This window comes from Manduca sexta, chromosome 27, assembly GCF_014839805.1.
Source record: "Manduca sexta isolate Smith_Timp_Sample1 chromosome 27, JHU_Msex_v1.0, whole genome shotgun sequence".
Lineage (NCBI taxonomy): Eukaryota > Metazoa > Arthropoda > Insecta > Lepidoptera > Sphingidae > Manduca > Manduca sexta.
In genome coordinates this window covers 12,153,685-12,174,847 of record NC_051141.1, presented here as the reverse complement: position 1 = coordinate 12,174,847, position 21,163 = coordinate 12,153,685, and the positions used below count along the sequence as shown (strand labels likewise).

Genomic DNA, 21,163 nt, shown 5'->3' with positions numbered 1-21,163 from the left:
AATTTAAATACAAAGAAAATACGCATACAATATTTGGTAGTGGTACCCAAAATTAGTTACGCTTTGATCTTGAACTGTCATAATATAATTTACACCAAAGATTATAAGCCGCATTTAGGGAAAATTATAATTTTTAGTTCTTAATTATAAGCTATAAGTACTTTATAAATATTGTCAAATGAAAATTTGGTGAACAAATAATCAAATAAAAAATGTAATGGAATGAGTATAAAAATGTTCTATGCAGTATGAATGTCTGCAATAAGGGTTTGCGATGAATGAGTTATGTGTTTGGAAGGTGTGTGTGTGATGGGGTGCCTCTGAAGCAGTGTGATGATTGTATGACGAATGTGTGTTGAGTTGAGCATAAACGGTAAGTAGTACAATAATATTAGAAATTATTAATATAATATGTTCATGAAACTAGTTATTAAGTATTCTGTTTCAATGTAATCAAGACATAAGAGAAAGTTGGTAAAATTTTAGCAGGGTTTAAGGGAAGGGAAGGGCTTTAAAAGAACAATGACAATTGAATTACGAATGAGGTTTTAATAGATGAAAGTGGGATCCTAAAGGCGTATTTGGGCTCGATTACATCACACAGTGGCGATTTTGTGATCGTTTTACGATCGAAGAAGCAGGCGTGAAAAATAAATAATTGTCTAACTCACAGAACTTTTGCTTCGGCATAAAGAGTATCATTATAGTATCGATAATGTTTTTCTCAGCATCTCATTTAATATAGCTCGTTACGCCCTATCCAGATTGATTATAGCAGTCCTGGCTGCTTAACCTCTATATCTATACAATAACTAATTGATTAGCATAAGGCGAAATAAACTGTGTTTTTGGATCTTTTAGTTAAAAGAGTTTTCTAAAGCGTTCATAATACTAGCCATTTGTCTTAATAACACTTTGCGCGATCTGGCATTCGAAATTAACGAATACATGAACTTCATCGACAAAGCCATAATAAATATTAGTAGAAAGTATTCATTTTTAATTGATTTCGCACGCGAACAAGCGAACTCCTACGCAACACTTGCTGGTGATTTAATATATGCGCATTTCCATATATCATGGAAGTCACTTCTGCAATCTCTTTTGGTATGCAAACAATGTAGCCAGCAAACAGATTGCTGGTCTTATAATATTTCAATTATAAAAAAATACAATAACTACTTTATACCGACGACTATCTTTATGGAGTCATGTAAATTTGCACAACTGATATTTATAGGTATTACGTAATACGTACTATTAAACCTAGCGAATTGGCCAATGCTTGGTAACTTCGCCAATAGCAATATTCGTTTGCAAAACTACGATTACTAGACAGTAAATATTTTTTCAACCATAATACTGGCATTAGCAGAAACTTTAATTTATATTTGACCACGCTGTGTTATTTTGCCAACACTAAACTAAATCTTGATACATGTATTTCCTTTAAACTTGGCAGTCACTCATTTTTGAGTGGTTCAGAACTTTTGATAGTTCGATAGTAGTAGTGAATGCAGGTGTATACACGTTAGTAAGCACTTGCTATCAATAAGCGGTAGGTCACATAATTCATTAGCATTCAAATAATTACAGTATTTACCTTCAAAAATCATTTGGTAAAGTTATTGTACCTTTAATGGGTATATGTCCGTTTTTTTTGTCATAATCTTTTTATACTGAAGATTGTTACTTTTTCCCGACTGCGCAAAAAGCTATCGTCCTGTACTAAGAACCATTCACAAATACAACGTTATTGTTACAAATCTATACTTCTTATGAAATACATTACAGAAAATTTTGCCAGTAACGTGAATAGATAAAATATGACTAATTATAATTTATATCCCAATTTTTTTGATTCACACTAAAGGGTCCTGATTTCCTATGCCACACTTTATTTTGACGTTAACATATCGCGTTAATAACAATTAAAGCTGGGATATCGATAACTATTCCACATTTCAAACACGGCCGTTGATAGTTTACTCTGTAATAAAAAAATAAGGATCATAGGTCCGAAACATCTAAATATTTATATATAATGACCTTCCAGAAACAATTCACAATATTTTTCAAGGAAAAAGTTAAGGACTGAGTTTCTGAAGGTACTATAAATAATTGAATTGATAGCTATCCCCCTAGTGATTTGTGTATCTATGTCAAGCAACACTATACAGTGACAAGTGCTAAATGAAGTGTAACCACTGCACTGAAACGGATACTGCAATTTGAACGTCAGCAGGACGCCCACCGAGCGACCTTGAAACAGATCGGCGCTCACAATGCTCCAGCGTGAATGATTAATGTCATTTGTAGTGTAGACTTGATTTGTTGGTGTATAGAGAGCTAATAATTCAACGTTAGGTCTCGTGTGAATTTATTACGCAGTCAGTATGTTCTAATAAGGTAACTTAGAGTTTTTAAACATGACTTATGTTTTTAAAAAATACACCATGTAACCTTTTTGGAACATATTCACTACATACACATTCGAAATTGCTTTTTTTAGTTGATAGAAGTGTACAGGTCAGAAATTATTCCTAACATAATCTAGATTTACTGAAGATCATAATCGAGACTGAACTGTAAGCCCGAAGGCGAGGAATTTTTAGTCGATATACATAGCGTTGTGGGGATCTTAATTAATAGGTGCACCGATGAACACCGAGTTTCTCTACCGTCTAGGCTGCTTAAGCGGACCTGGATAGGTCGCAGAAAAAAAAATTACAATCATAAATTTCACATAGTAAAATTAGCTCTAAGAAATTTGATTTAAATTATTAAACTTTAATAGCGGTCTGAAACCTTTGGGAATTGTCGCTAAGTCCTATACCTGCCGCAAGTTAAATCGTTTTGTAGACGGTATGTCGGTAGGCACTAAGACTGTTACCAAAGATGTAGTAGTTTCTAACCAAATTCAATAGCAATTATATATTTTTTTAACAGTATAAATATTTATATATGTTACATAAATGTCCCTTTATTGTCGTCAAATATCAATTTTAAAATGTAAATATTTATTTTGCAGTGACGGCTCACCAGGACGCAACGTATTTGTACACAGATCCTGTACCTCCAGTCGGTTTTTGGATCGCTCTTGAAGACGCGACTATTCAAAACGGCTGCCTGTGGATGGCCAGGGGCTCACACAAGTCTGGAGTACACAGAAGACTGACGCGCAACCCTGACAAGGAGAGCAAAGAGGCGCTCATTTACGACAGACCAGCTGCTCTGTATCCTCAGTCCAGTTTTACGCCCATACCTGTTCCCAAAGGTAAGTTTTATATCATATTATGATACAATAATGTTATGTCTTGAAATAAGAACACTCGACGGTAATAAGGGATTATCAAACCCCAGTAAAAACTCAGTGTATTATGGTGTAAATTTATAACAGCTCTAAGCATAAGAAAAGTTTAACAGTTTACTGTCAGTAGTAGGATAGAAAAATAATCTTAAATATTTGTGGTTAAATCTCGGCAATCCACCATGTCCGGCTAAAAGTTCGGGATGTATTTTTAAAACCTCGAGGCAACTATTCAGAAATTATTTCTACGGGTGAAAATTGGTGAGTGCCCTCCCAGTTCCCGCAGCGCCAAGAAAGGCACCAGAATCAATAGAGCAAAGATGGACGGTGCAGTTATTACTCGTAATTAACTTTAACATACTTGGAAGTCGGCCCCTAGGTAATAATGTCGTTAGAGAAACTCGGAAAACCCATTAACAGTACGTCACACAGGCGCTGTAAGTGCGAAAGCGATTTAAAGTGGCTTCGATAGACCGAAAAAGCTCTAGTTAATGGAATCATTTTTGCATACACCTTTGTAGAGTATTATAAATAACTATTCAAGTTATTAAATGTCTTAAATACGTGTTAAAGTCAGCAATCTACAGCTCAGTTGTATCCACACTCGTTTCAGTTTCATCTTGTCCTACGATACATAATAATATAGTTTATTATTTCATGAATACAACTAGGAACGCAAATAGGCTAACTCATTCCCGCAACAACAAAACCGCGAATGAATATAAAAAATGTAAACTATAACTTGCATACGTTTATAGTCAATTAAGATGGTAACGAGGTAAGATGCATTTAATTCTATGACGCATTCTAACGCTGGAAGTAAGGATATTACATATCGCATTTAGTTGTTAGGATATTGGAATACGCCCAGGTAGCGACCACCGTACCAAGGATATAAAACCAGGTACAGTGAAACAAACAATATTCCTACCATAGGATATTGGCCAGAGCCAGACTGCGTCTTTTAGACGCGCCGACGCCGCGCGTATTTTGGCACGCTCATTCATATGTAAAGAGAAAAAGTAGTAAATATTTACTGCGCATTTCAGTTTCGTAAGAAACGCTTAGTGAACTTGCTTTAAAAATGTGTGCTCTTCGACTATAAGCTCCGAGACGACGGCTATATTGTACATTATGCTCTAGACCTAAAGGACAAACGCCATACAAACGCCTAGTCAAAATTCGCGGGTAAATCTTGTTTTGTAGAACAAGATCCAATTACAAGATACTTAGAATATAACAATAATGTGTGTAGTGGTAGTAAATTGTTTCGGGTAAAGAAAATACGACAACGAACTGTAACTAGAAGTCGTTCAGTGTAAAATAGGTACCAGTCACAAATCTCCGCTGTTCCCGACTGCAAAAGACTTCACGACACCAGTAACGCACTAACATGTTTAAGTATATAGTGATATGGAAGTCTTGAGTCTCATAGCTTTTACAACGGTGCCTTGAGACAATATGTATGTATCAAACTAATTCTAAACACGTCTCCCTTGTCTAGTCGAACTGTTGTTATGAATTCAGTTCGATTAAGGAACGTTATTTTTGATTCTAGGACACATTCGCGATTGGAATTTATGTCCTTAGTAGCATCAAAGCCCTCCAGTTACATTATGGAATGGTTAAACTTTGCCGAAGTGTTTACGCCTTTAATGTACCCCTCATTGATACAGAATAACCTTATGCAACAGTCTAAATATTTTATTGTAACTTTTCAGGAACGTGTGTGCTGATCCACGGCAACGTAGTACACAAAAGCGCTCACAACAGATCAGACAAAAGCCGTCACGCCTACACCTTCCACGTAATAGAGAAGCATAACAATCAATATTCGGCAGATAACTGGCTTCAAGAAGGAGAGAATGCGCCATTCTTAAACCTCTACACTACACCCCAATTGATGTAAATTTGTAACGTAGAGCATTGTTGAAATGAAATAGTTACCGATATATCTATAATCGAAATAATTTAGTATGCATGCCAAAACCTTCACAATTGAACTTACAGACGCCAAAAAAAATTTCATGTAAAAAAATCTTAACGTTGACGTCATTGTAAGTACGAGATGAAAATCACAACCACGAAGCATCTAGAATATGGCATTTGTTAGTCCTAAACGCTAATATCATATTATTCTATTTAACAAATTAAATGTGATTAAACTTAGGAATGTTTCACTTAAATTATGTTTAATATTTCATTTCAACAAAGTTTTTCATTAATTAGAAGAAACATTACTTTGATTAAGACAATATAAATTAATTGCAGTAAAGATATAAAACACTTCTTGTTCTTAGGAACAAATAATTGCTATTAGTATTTTATCTACTTCTGTAAATACGTTATAGTCGTATTTAAATGCATAATTTTGATTATTATTATTATAATTCATGTCGAAATTATCATCAGAAAGACCATTTTTGTGGACAATGGTCTAACATATTAACGATAATTTTAGAGAATTCTATTAAATTCTCGAGGCATACTGCAATATATATGTCGATAGAAATGCAATAATCCTCAAAGAACAAATTAAATCAGGAAGGATTTTCCAAAACCATATTTCTTTGTTGTTTCTACTATTGCATAAACAACATAAAACTATTTTTGATATTTGCTTTTATATACATTTCACTTTACACCGATTTACATGATGTAGCTTATTATGTATTTTGCTCGAGCATTGTGATACTTTGAACTCGCCGTCACGCATGGATAATGTGATAATTTTGAATAAACAATACAATGATTTGTTTTATTACTACAATTTTCAAAGTATAATGTTAAACCTTTACTCCTAGAAGAACAAGTGCAACAAGAAAGTCCCTCGTTACTACAACACGCAGTACCTACTGTTATTTTATAAAAGGCATATTGACTGTGGTATTTTCCGCTTTTACTCAAGTCGCAAGACATTATCGTTAGCAACTATAAGCATTAAAAACTACCATAGAATGGACATTTATTAACGCGTCATAACTGAATAATGACATAGTACTTACTTAGAAAGTCGAGAAATGTTACTGTCCTTAACATAATATATATTATGCATAACGAAAAAGATCAAACGCATAAACATTATAAGAATTATTCGCTCTTGACAAATACCTGTTAGAGCAAATGTGATTATATTATAAACTAGCTTCCGCCCGCAGCTTCGCCCGCGTGGATTTCGGACTTCAAAAATGGAGCCGGTCGCGAACGTTCGAGAATGTTCGTTTTACGAAGCTACTCGCTAGCCTCTAGGTGTCAAGCAAGCCGCCTGCCTGTGCGTTCGCGACCTTATATATATACAAAAATAATCCTTGTAGCATGATTCAGTATTCACGCTTGATGACTTATTATCAGCGTATTTCATGTATAACTTTGGTGTTTCTATACCGATTTCTATGATTCTTTTTTATGGAATATTTAATAATGTTAACTTTTTTAATTAGGGATGACTGAGAGTGTTATAAACGTAAGAGTAGACAAATATAATGAGAAAGCTTCGAACTGCTAAGCTATCGGGAGTTACACGTGTTATTGTGACGGAAGCTTAAAAAATGGAGTAACTTCTCCCGTTTTCCCAACATTTCCCTTCACTGCTCTGCTCCTATTAATTGTAGCGTGATGAAAAGTATACTATAACCAGCACAGGAGTATGACAAATAATTGTACCAAGTTTCGTTAAAATCCGTCGAGTAGTTTTTGTTTCTATAACGGTTATACAGACAGACAAAATTTTTACTAATTGCATTTTTGGCATCAGTATCAATCCCTAATCACCCCCTGATAGTTATTTTGGAAATATATTTCATGTACAGAATTGACCTCTCTACAGATTTATTATAAGTAAGTATAGATATTCAGTATGAAGTTCAAGAAATTGACAATTATTGGTAAAAAATATTGCTATAAATCCTTTATCCTCCTTGGAAGGTAAAGGACGAGCAAAGGTTGCAGTTACTTAGAAAAGATTACATAAAAATCTTATTTTTCAAGCTTTGAATAAAAAAAACAAACAGCAAATTCTGCGAATTATCCTCGAGTAGGTAGATTAAAATGTTATTTATCATATTTTTATTTATTATTCTGAGTATTTTTAAATAGTTGTCTAGACTAGCTTTTATGATTGTGATCAGTTAAATAGAGTATTTGTGATTCCGTGGTGGGATTCGTTTTCTTTGGACAAAACTTGCATGTAACGAAGTAGCGAGATAGGTATACTTAGAATATTTATTCTAAAAAAACTTTCTCTGTTGTCGCATCAAGCTATCACTTCGTCAATGCAGTTAAAACCCTGCAGTTATTTAACCACATACCTACCGTTTTATAGCTAAACATTATTTCATTTAAAAAATATTTATTTAAAATAATATGAATAGATTTATAAAATATAGTTTTCAAATCAAAAAATCGTATTTGCAATATTCTGTAAGCTGTTACTGAGGGTGATGCAGCAATAATAGTATGTAATACATTGCATTATTTGCGGCCCACCCTTTATCCCCACATTCCTAGCTATGCTTAAGGGAAATTACAAATATACAGGCGGCGAAGAGGTAGGAGAATAAATATTTTTTTTATTTAATGGACTAACTTATTAGGAAACAGAAATCCACGCAAGACGCCACCGGTTTTGAACACGTGAAACTCTTATTACAGTTCGAGATTGGGTTTGTTTCTCTACATTGTATCCAATGTTTGAGGTGGCAGGGTTAACGTAATCCGATATCAGTTCTATGTAAGTGTATATCCGGCCCCGAGTAGTAATTTCTTGGGTTGTAGCTTTATGTAGCTGATCATTTTATATTTATATTGCATTAAACTAGAACCTCACAAAGTGTTTACCCGCTGACCCATATGAGAAAATAAAGTGTAATTAAGTTACAGCTTACTAGGACGTGTAACATATTAATTTATAGCGGAGCTGTCGTATGAAATCCTTTGTTAGAGTTTAATTTTTAATAAAAATATCCTACGATAAATGGAAAATTGTGAGATTCATTTCTAATATTCGTTTTCTAGTATGTAGGGAAATGAAAGGGAATTTGGTATATGTTCATAAAATTCAAACGACCAAACATAATACATTGAATTGCAATACGTTTTGTTTTTTTTTTATAATGACACTATTAAACATGACTATTGATCTAAAAATCTTGAATTTGATCTTTACATGCTTATATTCACCTCAGAACTATGACTAAAGCCAGTACTAGTACTTACTACTCACCAAGTCACATTGTCACCTTAAAAAAACTTTGGCATTGTCAGAGAAGGTTAAATCAGTATCTTGTTAAGCCGGAACACCTCTAGGCTTCTTTGTACAGTTTCTTTTTCTTCGTACTAAACTTGTATAAGAATATGCTGTCGCGATAGGCCCTTGATCAGCGTTTGTTCCGATATTGAAGACTTTAAATTATCCTTCTGTTTAGGAAAATGCAAATTGCAAATATTAAATTCCATTTTGTTATTACTTTTGTTAATGGTTGTAAAAATAAATACATATAGAGGTTTAGGTACAAACCATAATACCATAAATACTTAAAAGTAAGTTTAGTACAATTATGACTACAAGCGTTGGTATTATTATTCAAATTAAAGCAACATCGTGATTTTAAAATTCTTAAACGAACTTTGTCGAATTTCTCACAATTAATATTATAATTGCATACAATATTATTCACACTAAAGCACACGGGAGTCAATAACTAAAATAACCAAATCGAAAATGTAATCACGCTTATACTTGTCTAATATGTTTCTGATTTTAAATGGAGTATTTCATCGACACGAGGTATATGGAAATAGTTGAACTCATCTTTGAGGATATACCTCAATTATTCTACTTGCTCACTCATCCCAGCTAATCATCAGGCTTTTTTATGAAAAATTAATAACAATACCAACAATAGAATTTCCTATAATCATTAGACACACGACCAATAACACACTATTAGTGGCAGAAACAGACAAAGCGGTGATACCTACTCAGAATAATATCGCGTACAAAAGAAAGATAATCTTAAACTAACTCAACGATGAACTATAAAAATATTTCGTAAGCACACTAAAAGACTGTCTCTATCTATAACGGATAGGTTTATATCATTTCAATAGATAGAGGGTCACGCTATTTTGGAATATAGGATGCATCCTGTTCAATATTGGTCAAGGGCGTGCGGTGCAGACGTAATGTAATGCAACTAGGCCCCTGCCCACAATTTATAACTATTTTCAAACGCATTCATCGAATAAAGGAACGACAATTGAATATAAATTGATATAGGTACCACGAAACATTGTAACACATACGACATTTGCTACAATTGCATTTATTACAACACTTTGAGAAGAATTACTTATAGAAAAGTAGGAAGAAACAACGTAAGATTCTTTCAATAATAAGCACTTACTGAGATACGTGCTCGTGATATCAATTGATATATAATGTTATACCAAAAATATACAATAATGTTTTATAACAATAGCACCTATGATTTTGTCACACACATACTACTTAGTTATAGATCTGTAAGTATTATATAATATATAGGTGTATATATATAAATGTTTTGTTAAAAAACGTTCCTTAACCTATTTTATTAAAGAGTATCCATACAATAATACAAACAATATAAACAATACGCACAATGAAGTAACACGAGTACAATGAACTAACGGTTTGGGTGTTTATTCCACTGCCGCGTTTAATTGTAAACGAGATAAAACTTATTTAAAACAAGTTTACTCCACACTTAATATCGGCTCGCTTGTGTGGTACAACTATTTATGTCAATCATAGTTTCTTACCATCAATTACAAATATCTATAAACAAGTTCAAGCAAATTAATACTATAAGCTAATTTTATTGTCGTTGATTGTAAATCTGTTGATGTAAAATATAAATTTAAATCGTAAAAACTCATAATTTGAGTTAAAGAATAAATTTCATAATGTTGTGAATAAAAAAAATCCCCCCTAAAATAAATATTGTGATCTCTATACACTATGTTAAGTACTTTGCGGTCAAAACAAAACCCTTTGTTACAAAGGAGGATTCTATTTGTTTACAATTTTCTCTCACAAATGTGCAAATAGTATAAGTTAGTTCATTAGTCTTCAGGCAATACAAATTTATCAAAACTAAAATATGTTTGGTGTTGTCTGTAGCTGTCAGGCAATGGTTATAATGAACAATGATGGGATCTTTTAGTTAAAGTATTTAAAGGATAAAAGAGAATATAAGGTGGGTGGACGTGGTGGCAGACCTGATTCTGAGGTTCTGACCTAAAATGACCACCTTTAACCACATGCCGCTCGTAAATAAATGATAATTTTGCAGGTATATAGCTGGGTAAGGATATATTTTTAGACGCCATCTTGAAAACCATAAAAATGTTTAAATATACTCTATAGCTGTAGTTTGTACATGTTAGGCCAATTTTTAATTTATATTTTCCATGATTAGCTTTATTGCTACCAGTGATATTAGAAAGTCCGACTTTTGCAGGACAGCTTTTAGTGCTCATGCCAACATAACTAAATATAATTGAAACCATGAGAAATGAAGGAACAAAATTAGTATAATGATTTTTTTTTAAGATTGAAATGAAAAGCTGAATTATTTTATTTTTTATTCATCTTCATTCTATATTAGATGTTAAAACGCACGCACTCAAATTTAGAGATAATAGTGTAGTGGGTTGTTAGATACGGGAGCGATACCAGCCGGCCGTTCACACTCGTCGGAGGAAATACGTATCAGTCCTCATCTGAAGCCGGACCAGTGCAGCAGCCATGCGTCTTGCAACAGCTATCGTCACCCTGGTCTGCCTGCAACGTAAGTACCTCATTGTAGCACCGCGACTTTCAATTATGCGTTACATTCGAAATTTACAAATTGACGTTATACAACTTTACTGCATGCAATGAGTTTGGAGGATTGCAATTATAATAATAATAAATCCATGCCAAGAATATTTTTACTGGATTTTTTATGCGTTCCAAATATATTAAAAAAAAACCTGTTTATTATATTTATTTTAATGCAATTTATTTACGCTTGCGTTATAAAAATATTTTGATTATATTTTATTTATATTATTGCCTCTTATCGATAGGGTAGCTTAGAAACGAAAGGTCATGGATTCACTCCCAGCAAGGCGGTTTATGATCGTAATCCTAAAATATATTTTATGACATGTATACAGGGTTGAAGTGTTGTAAGAAAAAAATGTTTTAAAAGATATTTTTATACTGTAACATTCACAAAATCACTTGGCAAGCCACAGTTTACTGAATTATTTGGACATTTATTTCAATAATAGCCGTTTACTAACGTATCAAAAGGACAAATACATTCATATTTAATGGCTAAACGCAACGACCTAGTTTCAGGCATGCCGCTTTGAGAGGGTCTGTTTACAAAATAGAAAAAATAATCATTAATATTATAATCAACTAATCTAGATTTTTAACGACTAATGGAATATTTGTATTGCTTAACTTTAATTTCGACTGAGTGATAAGTATAAATAGTGTAAGATTGTAAGCTAAGTTGCATTATAGAATTTATACTAGGTTAAGATATTACGTTATCATAAAATTTATAATAATTCCGTAGCGTAAGATCGTACATCATTTTGTATTATAATATTTTTCACTTAAACAAAATAGGAAACGACCAGCCGCTAGAGATAATACGATAACCCTACTATCATGAACTGTAAGAGAACTCTCAATAAACCAAGGTGTTTATACTTGTTATATTATATTCAAACGTCTCTAAATCATGCGCTACGAAAACTAATTACCAAATAAATCCATTTTAATAATATTCAATATTTCACACGAAAACTTGCAACTTCATTTATTATTTGAATAGTTATTTTGAAATTGTTTCAAATGGTTGTTAAACTTCCCTTGAATTATATAATAACTATGCTTATAGGTAGTTTATAACTATGTTAGATTTTTTGTAGTTTTAAAAAGGTAGGAACAAACTTATTTGTAATGTCACATCTTACGTAATTGCAAAGGGGCACATAATAATTGGAATATCATATATCTACTGCATTAAAAAACGTGTTATTTAGTTTAAAAAAAGAAACCGATTTCTATTAAACGATTTGGGTGTAATTTCTAAAAATATTTCGCAAATTATAAATAATTAGCTTTTTCTCGCGTCTTGCTCGCGTAAAAGAGTTTTTCGAGATATAAATCCAGCTATATATTTTTCTAGGATTAAATTAGCCTATGTACTACCCATAGTCTAAATCTATCTCCATACCAAATTTCATTGAAAAAAGTTGGAAAGCTTTTGAGGTTATTGCATTCAGGCAAGGAGACAGATACGGCAGGGGATTTTGTTACATAATATATTTCTTTTAAAAATTTAGAGAAATAATTCCGTCATACATGATTGTTGCGTAACATTAACCGTTAACGCAGCGCACGTAACGTAAGCTCAAAAGGATTTCTTTCCCGTTTTACATAATTTTTCATGTAGCTCCACTCCTCTAGATCATAGCCTATAATCTATAGCCTTCTTCAATAAATGGGCTATCCAATACAAAAAGAAGCTTTTAATTCTATCTAGTAGTTCTTGATATTAGCGCGTTAAAACTATGACTAGACTTGCACTTCTTTGAAAGACTGGAATAGATTTGGGCATTGTCCTTTAATTATGAACAAAAATAACATTCTAGTAGATTATTTAGAATGTTATATTTTTTTGTGTGGCCTCAGTACGCGGGACCTAAAACTTAAAGCTCTCTCCCCAGAAAACGACTGACTATCGTATTTTAAAAGCTATCTATTGTTATATATTGCAGAAGAAAAATACCACAACTATTTTTTATTCCGTGCATTTCCTCCTAAAGTACAAATCACTTATATTTGCAACCAACAATATTACATAGACAGGGTAATTACAAATATGTTGGTAGTTAATTTTTTAAAAAAATACCTAAAATTGTTCAAAGAAATGATTCGTAAATCTTTGCATACGGGTGCCTGTAGCTCGCACCGCCGCGTATGGAACGAAGTGCGCAAAACCGTTTGCTCGGGAAGGCGTCTTGAGTTTTAGGCAAACGGAATACATCGAGCCCAGCCTAAGCTATGAACAATGCATCTATTCAAAATTGACTGTATAAAGAATGTACAGTGTGTAATAAACGCTTATCAATAGTCTTCGTAAAGATAAACGAGTATATTCTTCACTCCGAACCTTGGATAGGATTAACAATGTGTCTTTCAGCTTCTTGCTAACAGTTCTCTTGCACTATCGTCAATGTCAAACTAAAATTTTGTCAAGGATTTTATACCTATTCTATTATTTCAACTCATAGGTTTCGCAGTACACGATTGATTCTATTTTGCTTTTACGCTGTTTTCCGTAAATGGACTTATCAGTTAATTGGAACATTTTAGATCACTCTCACACTAGGCCACTATACTTTCTGTGTCACTGCCACTTCATGCGATGTACTTGCAACGGAAGTTTAATAAGATAAAACATCCTAATGTTAGTTTTACAAATAAATTATTATTCGTTTAAGTGGGTCACTGGCTAGTGATCTGTTTAATAGTATAATTTGCAATAATTAAATATAAAAATAATGTAAATATTTTTGATTACACCGTGTTCTGATTTCTATCTTTTTTCCTTACTTTTAGTTATACTATTAATATTACCTAGTGTATTCAGCTACTTTGAAAACAAAATGTTAATCAGTTCCTCGAAATTCACTGATATTCAAGACCTGCTTGCTTTTTGATCTAGTTAGTAGTGACAGTGACTAATGGCACTAAGATTACATACATAACAGGGGCGGCTTTACCATATCGGGCGCTGAAGTGGGAAAATTAGCCTGTGCTCGTGCTAAAAAAATTATGTACCTTTTTACAAGCTTCGGGCAAAAAAATTGGGTGCTACTTTTAATGGCGATCTTTTTCTGCCGAGCGATCGACTCGCGCCCCTTGATCTCTGCGCTTGGGATCTACCCACCCCTTGCACTTGCGGGCAATGAGGGCCCTGGCACCTGAGTAAAAAACGACGAATCGCAGCCATTATTCAATAATTACTTCGATGAGTAAGTACTAACTGGTTCTACTGGTGGTAGGTCTCTCATATATGAGAGCCTAGATAGGTAAGCGCAGTGTCTAGGATGGCGAGCGCACTGGAATATCAAATGATACGTTGTGATTGAAGTTGTTGGATGGTGTTTCTACTATGTTTGGGCGTATCACTTACCATCAGGCGAACAGCCATCGCGTCTCATTCGAGTAAATAATAACGGCCTCGAAATCTCCTTTTAACATCGGCGGAAAATGTCTGTGTATCTGTATGCCAGTCTGCAGCATCGTAGTTCCCCAACGAATGAACGGATTATATGATATGGTTTTTTGCTTAAAATCTGATGTGATCAAGGTGGTTCTTGGCTATAATTCACGTGATTAAAGATCATCGGCTCTTTTGCTAGTTCCACAGGTCAAATTGATTTGATATTTGGCCTATTATTTACGACGGAAGTATTTCTAAGACATGGCAACCTTGAGCTCATACTGTAGCATCTTGATTTTTGCGCGATATCCAACTCCTCAGCAAGTTACAGCAGATGTACCGTGTTTGGACTTATAAGAATATTCTCAATGAGTAGGTGTTAATAAAAGTAAAGATCGAGGCCCATGGTGGAGAAAATAGCAATACAAAGAGATTTTGATAAAAATCCATAAAAAAAAATAATAATCCCCGACACAAAACAAACTCTAAAAAGTAAAAATAAAGTGTCTTTGCTTGTCTTTTTAGTACCTAGTCGTGTCCCGTCGGCGGTTTAAACCGGGTACCGGAAAGATGAAAATACTTCCTTCGCAGTCACATTTTGTTAGTTTTCCTGACTTTTTAAAATTAAAATGTATTTGCTCAGCGAATTATTGAAGCAAACTATTTAAAATTATCATTAAAGCAACGCAATTGAGCTTATGCGGTTTTTCATTGTAAAATGTTATTAACTTTACGTCTAAAATGGTGGATATATATCAAATTTTATATAATTTTCTTACATATACTTATATTATAGCAGCACAAATCCTTCCTGTTAATTGACAAACAATTTTTAAATTAGGTAATAGGTACACAATAATATGCTGTGTTATAATATTTCTTTTTTTTATGTGATTTGTACTATTTATATGAATTTATATCTCAATCTAATTATTTTCCAATGTGATTAAAACCAAATAGAATTTTTGTAAAACCCAATGAGCGGTCATAAATTAAGACGCTCCTCTAAAAGAAGCGCGCCTTTCTGAAGTTCCAAATTCGAAAAATTATACATATAGAAAAAAAACATAATATTTCTGCAATAACTTATAATATCTACTTTGGTAGTATCAAATATTTTATAATGTGGATATTGTTTCATAATTTTGTAACAATTTAATATGCCTTCAAATTGTTGAGTCAGTGCATCTCCTCCTAAACTACCTACACATCATTTTAATGTGCAATCAAAACTTAAAAAGTGGTAGTAGTTTAAAATTTTAAAAATTACCTCCATATGTTTATGCAAATTATTATTCGTAAATCTTTGCATTTACCCGTCCATAACTCGGTCCGCGCTAAGTATGGAATAAATTACTCAAGGCTGTTTGCTTGGGGAGGGGTCTTAATGACAACGTTTGGTTTCAGTGGGCGTTTGGGCCTGTGAGCCTGAACAGGCCCACAACGGTTGCAAGATATTCGCTGGCTCCTGTACGTGCGGCTACGGGTGCAAGACAGAGTTCATCTATCGAACAAGGAGATCCTGTTTAAATGCTCTAAGAGGTAATGTACAAGGTTAGTGGGGCTTAAAATTGACATAACTAACACTTTGCTCTTACTGAGAATAACATTTCTTAAACATAATTAATGATTATACAAAATAACCTGTACGAAAAGTTCTATAATAATAATCATATGAAGTCTTAACAGTCAAAGTCCTAAAAGATTTATATGAAACAGTGTTGGGAAAATTTTAATTGTAAAAACAATTAAAGATTAACAATTAATTAATTATAATTAATTGTGTCCATAACACTTAACAATTTACCCGTAATAATTTAACAAATTACAATTACTAATTGATATTTTTTTATTGGAGTTATGGCAATTCATTTATAATCATTTTTAGTTTCATTTTAAAATAACTTAACGCTTAGCGACGCTTCGGTGTCTATAGACCCAAAACTAAAATTTGTACTTATTTATTTATATAATTATGAACTTTAGTATTAAGTATATATTCATAGAACGATTAAAAAGTTTAAATGTGTTTTACAATTAAGTAATATTAATCTTAATAAATTAATCGCAAAGTGATAATTAATGATGAATTATATAATTAATTGATACTTAAACATATTAATTGCACCAATTTTTTTAAAAATTAACTATAATTTAAAATTTTATTGATTGATGGCTTTCTCTGCTTTAAGGGTATCTTTACCACATTCCTATGTATAGAATATATTTCACTTATGAAGTATGGTTAAAAAAATTATTACATTCTAAAAGCTTAGTGTACGAAAATGCTGGAATTTTTTAATAATCCTTGTTGCACGTATATTAACTTATATAATCAAGACTAAGCTATTGTGGTGAAGAAACCCTATAAGGTAAACTTTAATCATGGCCGCATAACAAATTTCTATGGGTAATCTAGTCCTAATAGAACTTATTTTCATAAGATATGTTAAAATATGGATTTTCCTTTACCACCGGAGAGGAACTGACTTGATTTTTTCCTTCTGCCACAGTCTACTTTCAACATGTAGGTAAAGTTTTCTGTTCAGTACATTTATACAATATAAAAGAAATACTTAAGTAGGTGCATGGTAGCTAAAATTATGTGAGCACGCCTCAGTGTCGGGAAACAGTTGGTCCATGGTTCTTTCTTTCAGGCGTATCTATACAGTTTTTATTAATAGCTCGCTTAGTTGCTTGATGTTACTAAAATTGGATGCTTTTTATTTACTATAATAAACAGGTTATAATACATCCATCACCATCCAATATTCTATAGTATTTATCACTGCCCAGATACAATAAATTCTACTTTTGCCCGTGTTATGTTTTATTTTATCAAAGGAGGTTGCAAAAATAACAATAGTCAAAAAATAAAAACACAAATTACATAACCGACACCTCAAGCAATCGAAACCAAATTAAAAGAATAATAAATTTTGTTGTTTTTTTTTTTTAATTTAAAGTACATTTGTATTTTCATGTAGGTACCGCGTTCAGACGAACGCGATAAACTCAAAAACTACTCAACGGATTTCGATGAAATTTATAATGATAGTTTGAGGCAGTGGTAACTATACGGTACACTGAGTGCTATTATTTTAGGCATTTTCATCAATGTACCTTGGGTAGTTTTAAAACTTATTATGTATTGTATTTAATTAAAATCATTACAGAGAGAACTACGAACATTTGCTACCGCATGCCGTGCGTACGCGGTATATGCATTCAAACGGCACAGGAGCCTGGATTTACATGCAAATGCGAGGGTACCGGTTACTTTGGACAACGTTGTGAAAAAGGTAGTATTATAATTACAAGAAAAATACAGCGAATACAATTAATACGTGTTACTTATCGACAGCATTACGCTAAATCGCCGATGTAGGTACCGGTTGAATGTCATTAAAATATTATTTTGTTCGTGTACCTTACAGTCCATAGATCATTGTTCTTAATTTAAATCATTCAATTATAATTACTTAGGGAATCTAAACTAATTACATTACCCATAGGTGTTGAGAATGGTTATAAATAGGCGCGGAGCCTTGTGTAAAAAAATTAAATAAATCTACAATAGTTAAAAAAAAAATACTATCGATTTTAATTCTGGATTATCTAAATTCGCGTGAACTACTTACCTAATAAAAAGTTACAGATTACTACATGAGTGAACATTGAACAGTGAATTTCTTGGAGTGAATAAGTTCTAGTAACTCTAATTACTTCTAGAATGCATAGTTCACGTAAAGAGTCAACACTGCACCGTTAATTTCTGTAAATCTTAACTTTTTCCCCCTGTATATTTATCTTTTATTTATTTTTACTTTTTATTCTACTGATACAATTCGTGAAAACCAGCACCAGGAACTTTTTCGGCAGTATGACGAGATACACGTTGGCCAAACCATCTATATATATTTTTTTGTTCCTTGTAAATATTTGTGTGCGTTCCAGTATACTGTGCAAATGAATGTTTCTTTCATTCTTTAAAAAAATCCCAACCTATTATTTTTAGCGTTAATACCACGTTAGATTTACTTACCACAGAATACTTTATTCATGAGACGAATATGAATGGAACTTATATGAATAAGATGTTCGCCACGCTTTCTATATATAATATGTAAAAATACAAAGAATGATAACCTTGTACTTAATAATATCTATGATCATTAAAAAAAGAAAGTATTATATTACTTGGCAGTACGTCGTGTTATTATACATTGTAGCCAGCGTAACTACCAGGCGCCTCAGTTACGCGACGTAAGGGCCTCCCTCGACCAAACGGGCGTGAGCATTCATTATGTACGCGTTTACGCTGTAAGAATTACGGGCAGAAATATGCATTTACGAATAATTTCTTTACAAAATCAATTTTAAGTCTTTTTAAGAAATTTAATGTATCAAAATGTTTCTTATTTAAGTGCCTATCTAATACCTACTGATTATTGTGTATTCGTGATTTAGAAAAAAATGCACGGAATCAACAATGTTAGCGGCATTTTCAGTATGAAATTAATGAAACAATATCCTAATTATTAAAAAAATACACTACCTAAGTAATGATAATAAGTAGGTATATTGTAGAAATATGATGTTATTTTTACTAAATATACTTACGTATTATAAATTTCGAATAGATAGCTGTTAAAAGTATGGTTATTGCGCCGTTTTGCTGAGGCACAGCCTTTTAACACGTTATACCTCAATAGCGAGCGTAGTGGCCTAAGCGTACGGAATACGCTAACCTTTTTAATTCAAAGTTATATGTTTGCTACTGTTTATGGGTGGTCGTTAGTCGCCATACGTTTGCCAACAAGCGAAAGGCATACATTCATACAATTTCAATAAAATGTTTTTTTCATTACCTATGTATATATTTGGTAATAAACCTTAAGACATCATTATCTACCAGTGACCATTATAATACTAGAAAAATTGTTAAAATGTTTTCATTTTATTTCAGCGTGCCCAACAGTGCCAATGCACGGGACAATCTTCCCCCATGAATGCATCGTTATCTAAGAACAAAATTATTATGCAAAAGTTACAAACAAAATATTTATTGATTAAATTGTAAGCTTAGTTTTATTTACATAGTTTTGCTTCGTACAATTTTAACGTGTGAGTTAGCTTAGTAATGTATTATGTAGTGGAGTAGATGTTATTTACTATTTTATTTGTTACTGACTGCCATTATGTATAACCTGTAGGTCCGAACATACTTTCATGTTCATAAGATTATGGGAAAAAATTTTAACCGTGTAAATATTTTGGCGAATGTTGTAGATAAAAAAAATCTAAATTATAAATAAGAATCTCTTAGAATAATTACAATGTACGCTGTATGCTTTTGAAATAAAACGCTATTTAGCTTTTTCGTGGAATTATATTTTGTTTGTTTTTTTTTTACCTAGCCGACATTATTACCAACGTGTTAAACCATTAACTAACTAAGTACTTATTTAGTTATAAAAATCCACATCCCTTAATACTAGAGTGACAATCTAATATAACTACGTATGTTAAGGTGAACAATGGATTTATATTTTATTTACACAATTAAATTACTGGCAGTCAAAAATGAGATAGTATTATAAGAGCAGCGTGAAAGTGCGCGTGTAAAAGATGAATATATATCTTTTTATATATATTATTTAAAAAGATGAAGGAATTTCAAGTCCATTATTGGGCGATCTCTTCCACTTATATTTCGGCCTGCGATAGCTTTTTCGTCTGTGACTGAGTCGCAGCCTTATCGACAGCTAACCTCTTTTAAGAGCAGCGTTGGGTGTTCCAGGAAACGGGACATGAGTTCCCCTCATAAGATGACCGTCAAGCTTGCTGCCCATAACGCAAATGACGAGGCTCGGCTGCGCCTTAGCCAACCTATCTCACTAGCGGATTGTAAACGGTTTCATTGCTGAGTGATAGTGCAGGTAATTCGCAGCGCACACGCCGCAGGTGTCCCAGCCAACGCGTTACATGTTAGCTGCGAATCACGTGCGGTCTCACAACGCGTTTTGCACAGTCATAACTTATTGCTGTTAGTTAAACTTAATTCTAACACGCGTAAAACGAACCCGACATCAAGTAATTCAATTTACAAGCAGAATAAGCTTTAATTGATAAACTAATTATTATTTATTTGCAAAGTTTTTGTAGTGCAAAAAGTTTTAAGACAATACTCGTAGTATAGAGCGAACATTGGGAAGATTGTTATAGAAAAGTTTTGCACACAACCGATGGTTATTCAATCTTTTGCATAAAAGTACTAGGGTCGTTCTCACGTTTCGTTCAAATTACCTTTCCGATGTTATAACTTTTATAATTCTGAATTTTACATTAAAACCGATGGAGGGATATATTCCTTTTTTTTATTTTGTTTTCGCGGAGAAAGTGCCTTATGACTACCGCCCATTACCAGAAAAAAAGTTTATTGTTTACAAACAAGCTTTCAAAGAATATATATTTAAGACAGTTTACTTAAAACAATGATTGCAACTTCGTGATTATCGATATTAAAGTTTTGTCAAACGAAAAAGTGCATTCCTATCCGCACTGTCGGATGTCA

The 21,163-nt window shown here is 32.8% G+C and overlaps 2 protein-coding genes across 3 annotated transcripts in view; both read left to right on the top strand.

Moving 5' to 3' along the window:
* The window catches only part of LOC115445025 (phytanoyl-CoA dioxygenase domain-containing protein 1 homolog), a 28,903-nt gene extending 22,823 nt beyond the window's left edge, over positions 1-6,080 (top strand). Inside the window, exons 5-6 of the mRNA XM_030171078.2 lie at positions 3,032-3,277; positions 5,032-6,080. Of these exons, the coding sequence (XP_030026938.2) occupies positions 3,032-3,277; positions 5,032-5,219 (434 nt within the window). The 3' untranslated portion in view covers positions 5,220-6,080. The remainder of the gene's footprint in view (positions 1-3,031; positions 3,278-5,031) is intronic.
* Positions 6,081-11,006: 4,926 nt separating this feature from the next.
* On the top strand, positions 11,007-19,981 carry LOC115445032. Of its 2 annotated transcripts, none has more exons than XM_030171105.2 (4): positions 11,007-11,142; positions 15,994-16,128; positions 17,763-17,888; positions 19,556-19,981. In XM_030171105.2, the coding sequence occupies exons 1-4, from the start codon at positions 11,100-11,102 to the stop codon at positions 19,612-19,614; spliced, it is 363 nt and encodes a 120-aa protein (XP_030026965.1). In that variant the 5' UTR covers positions 11,007-11,099; the 3' UTR covers positions 19,615-19,981. The 2 variants fall into 2 exon arrangements, with proteins under 2 accessions (XP_030026965.1, XP_030026964.1); XM_030171104.2 differs by having other exon boundaries at positions 15,994-16,140.
* The last annotated feature ends 1,182 nt before the right edge of the window (positions 19,982-21,163 follow it).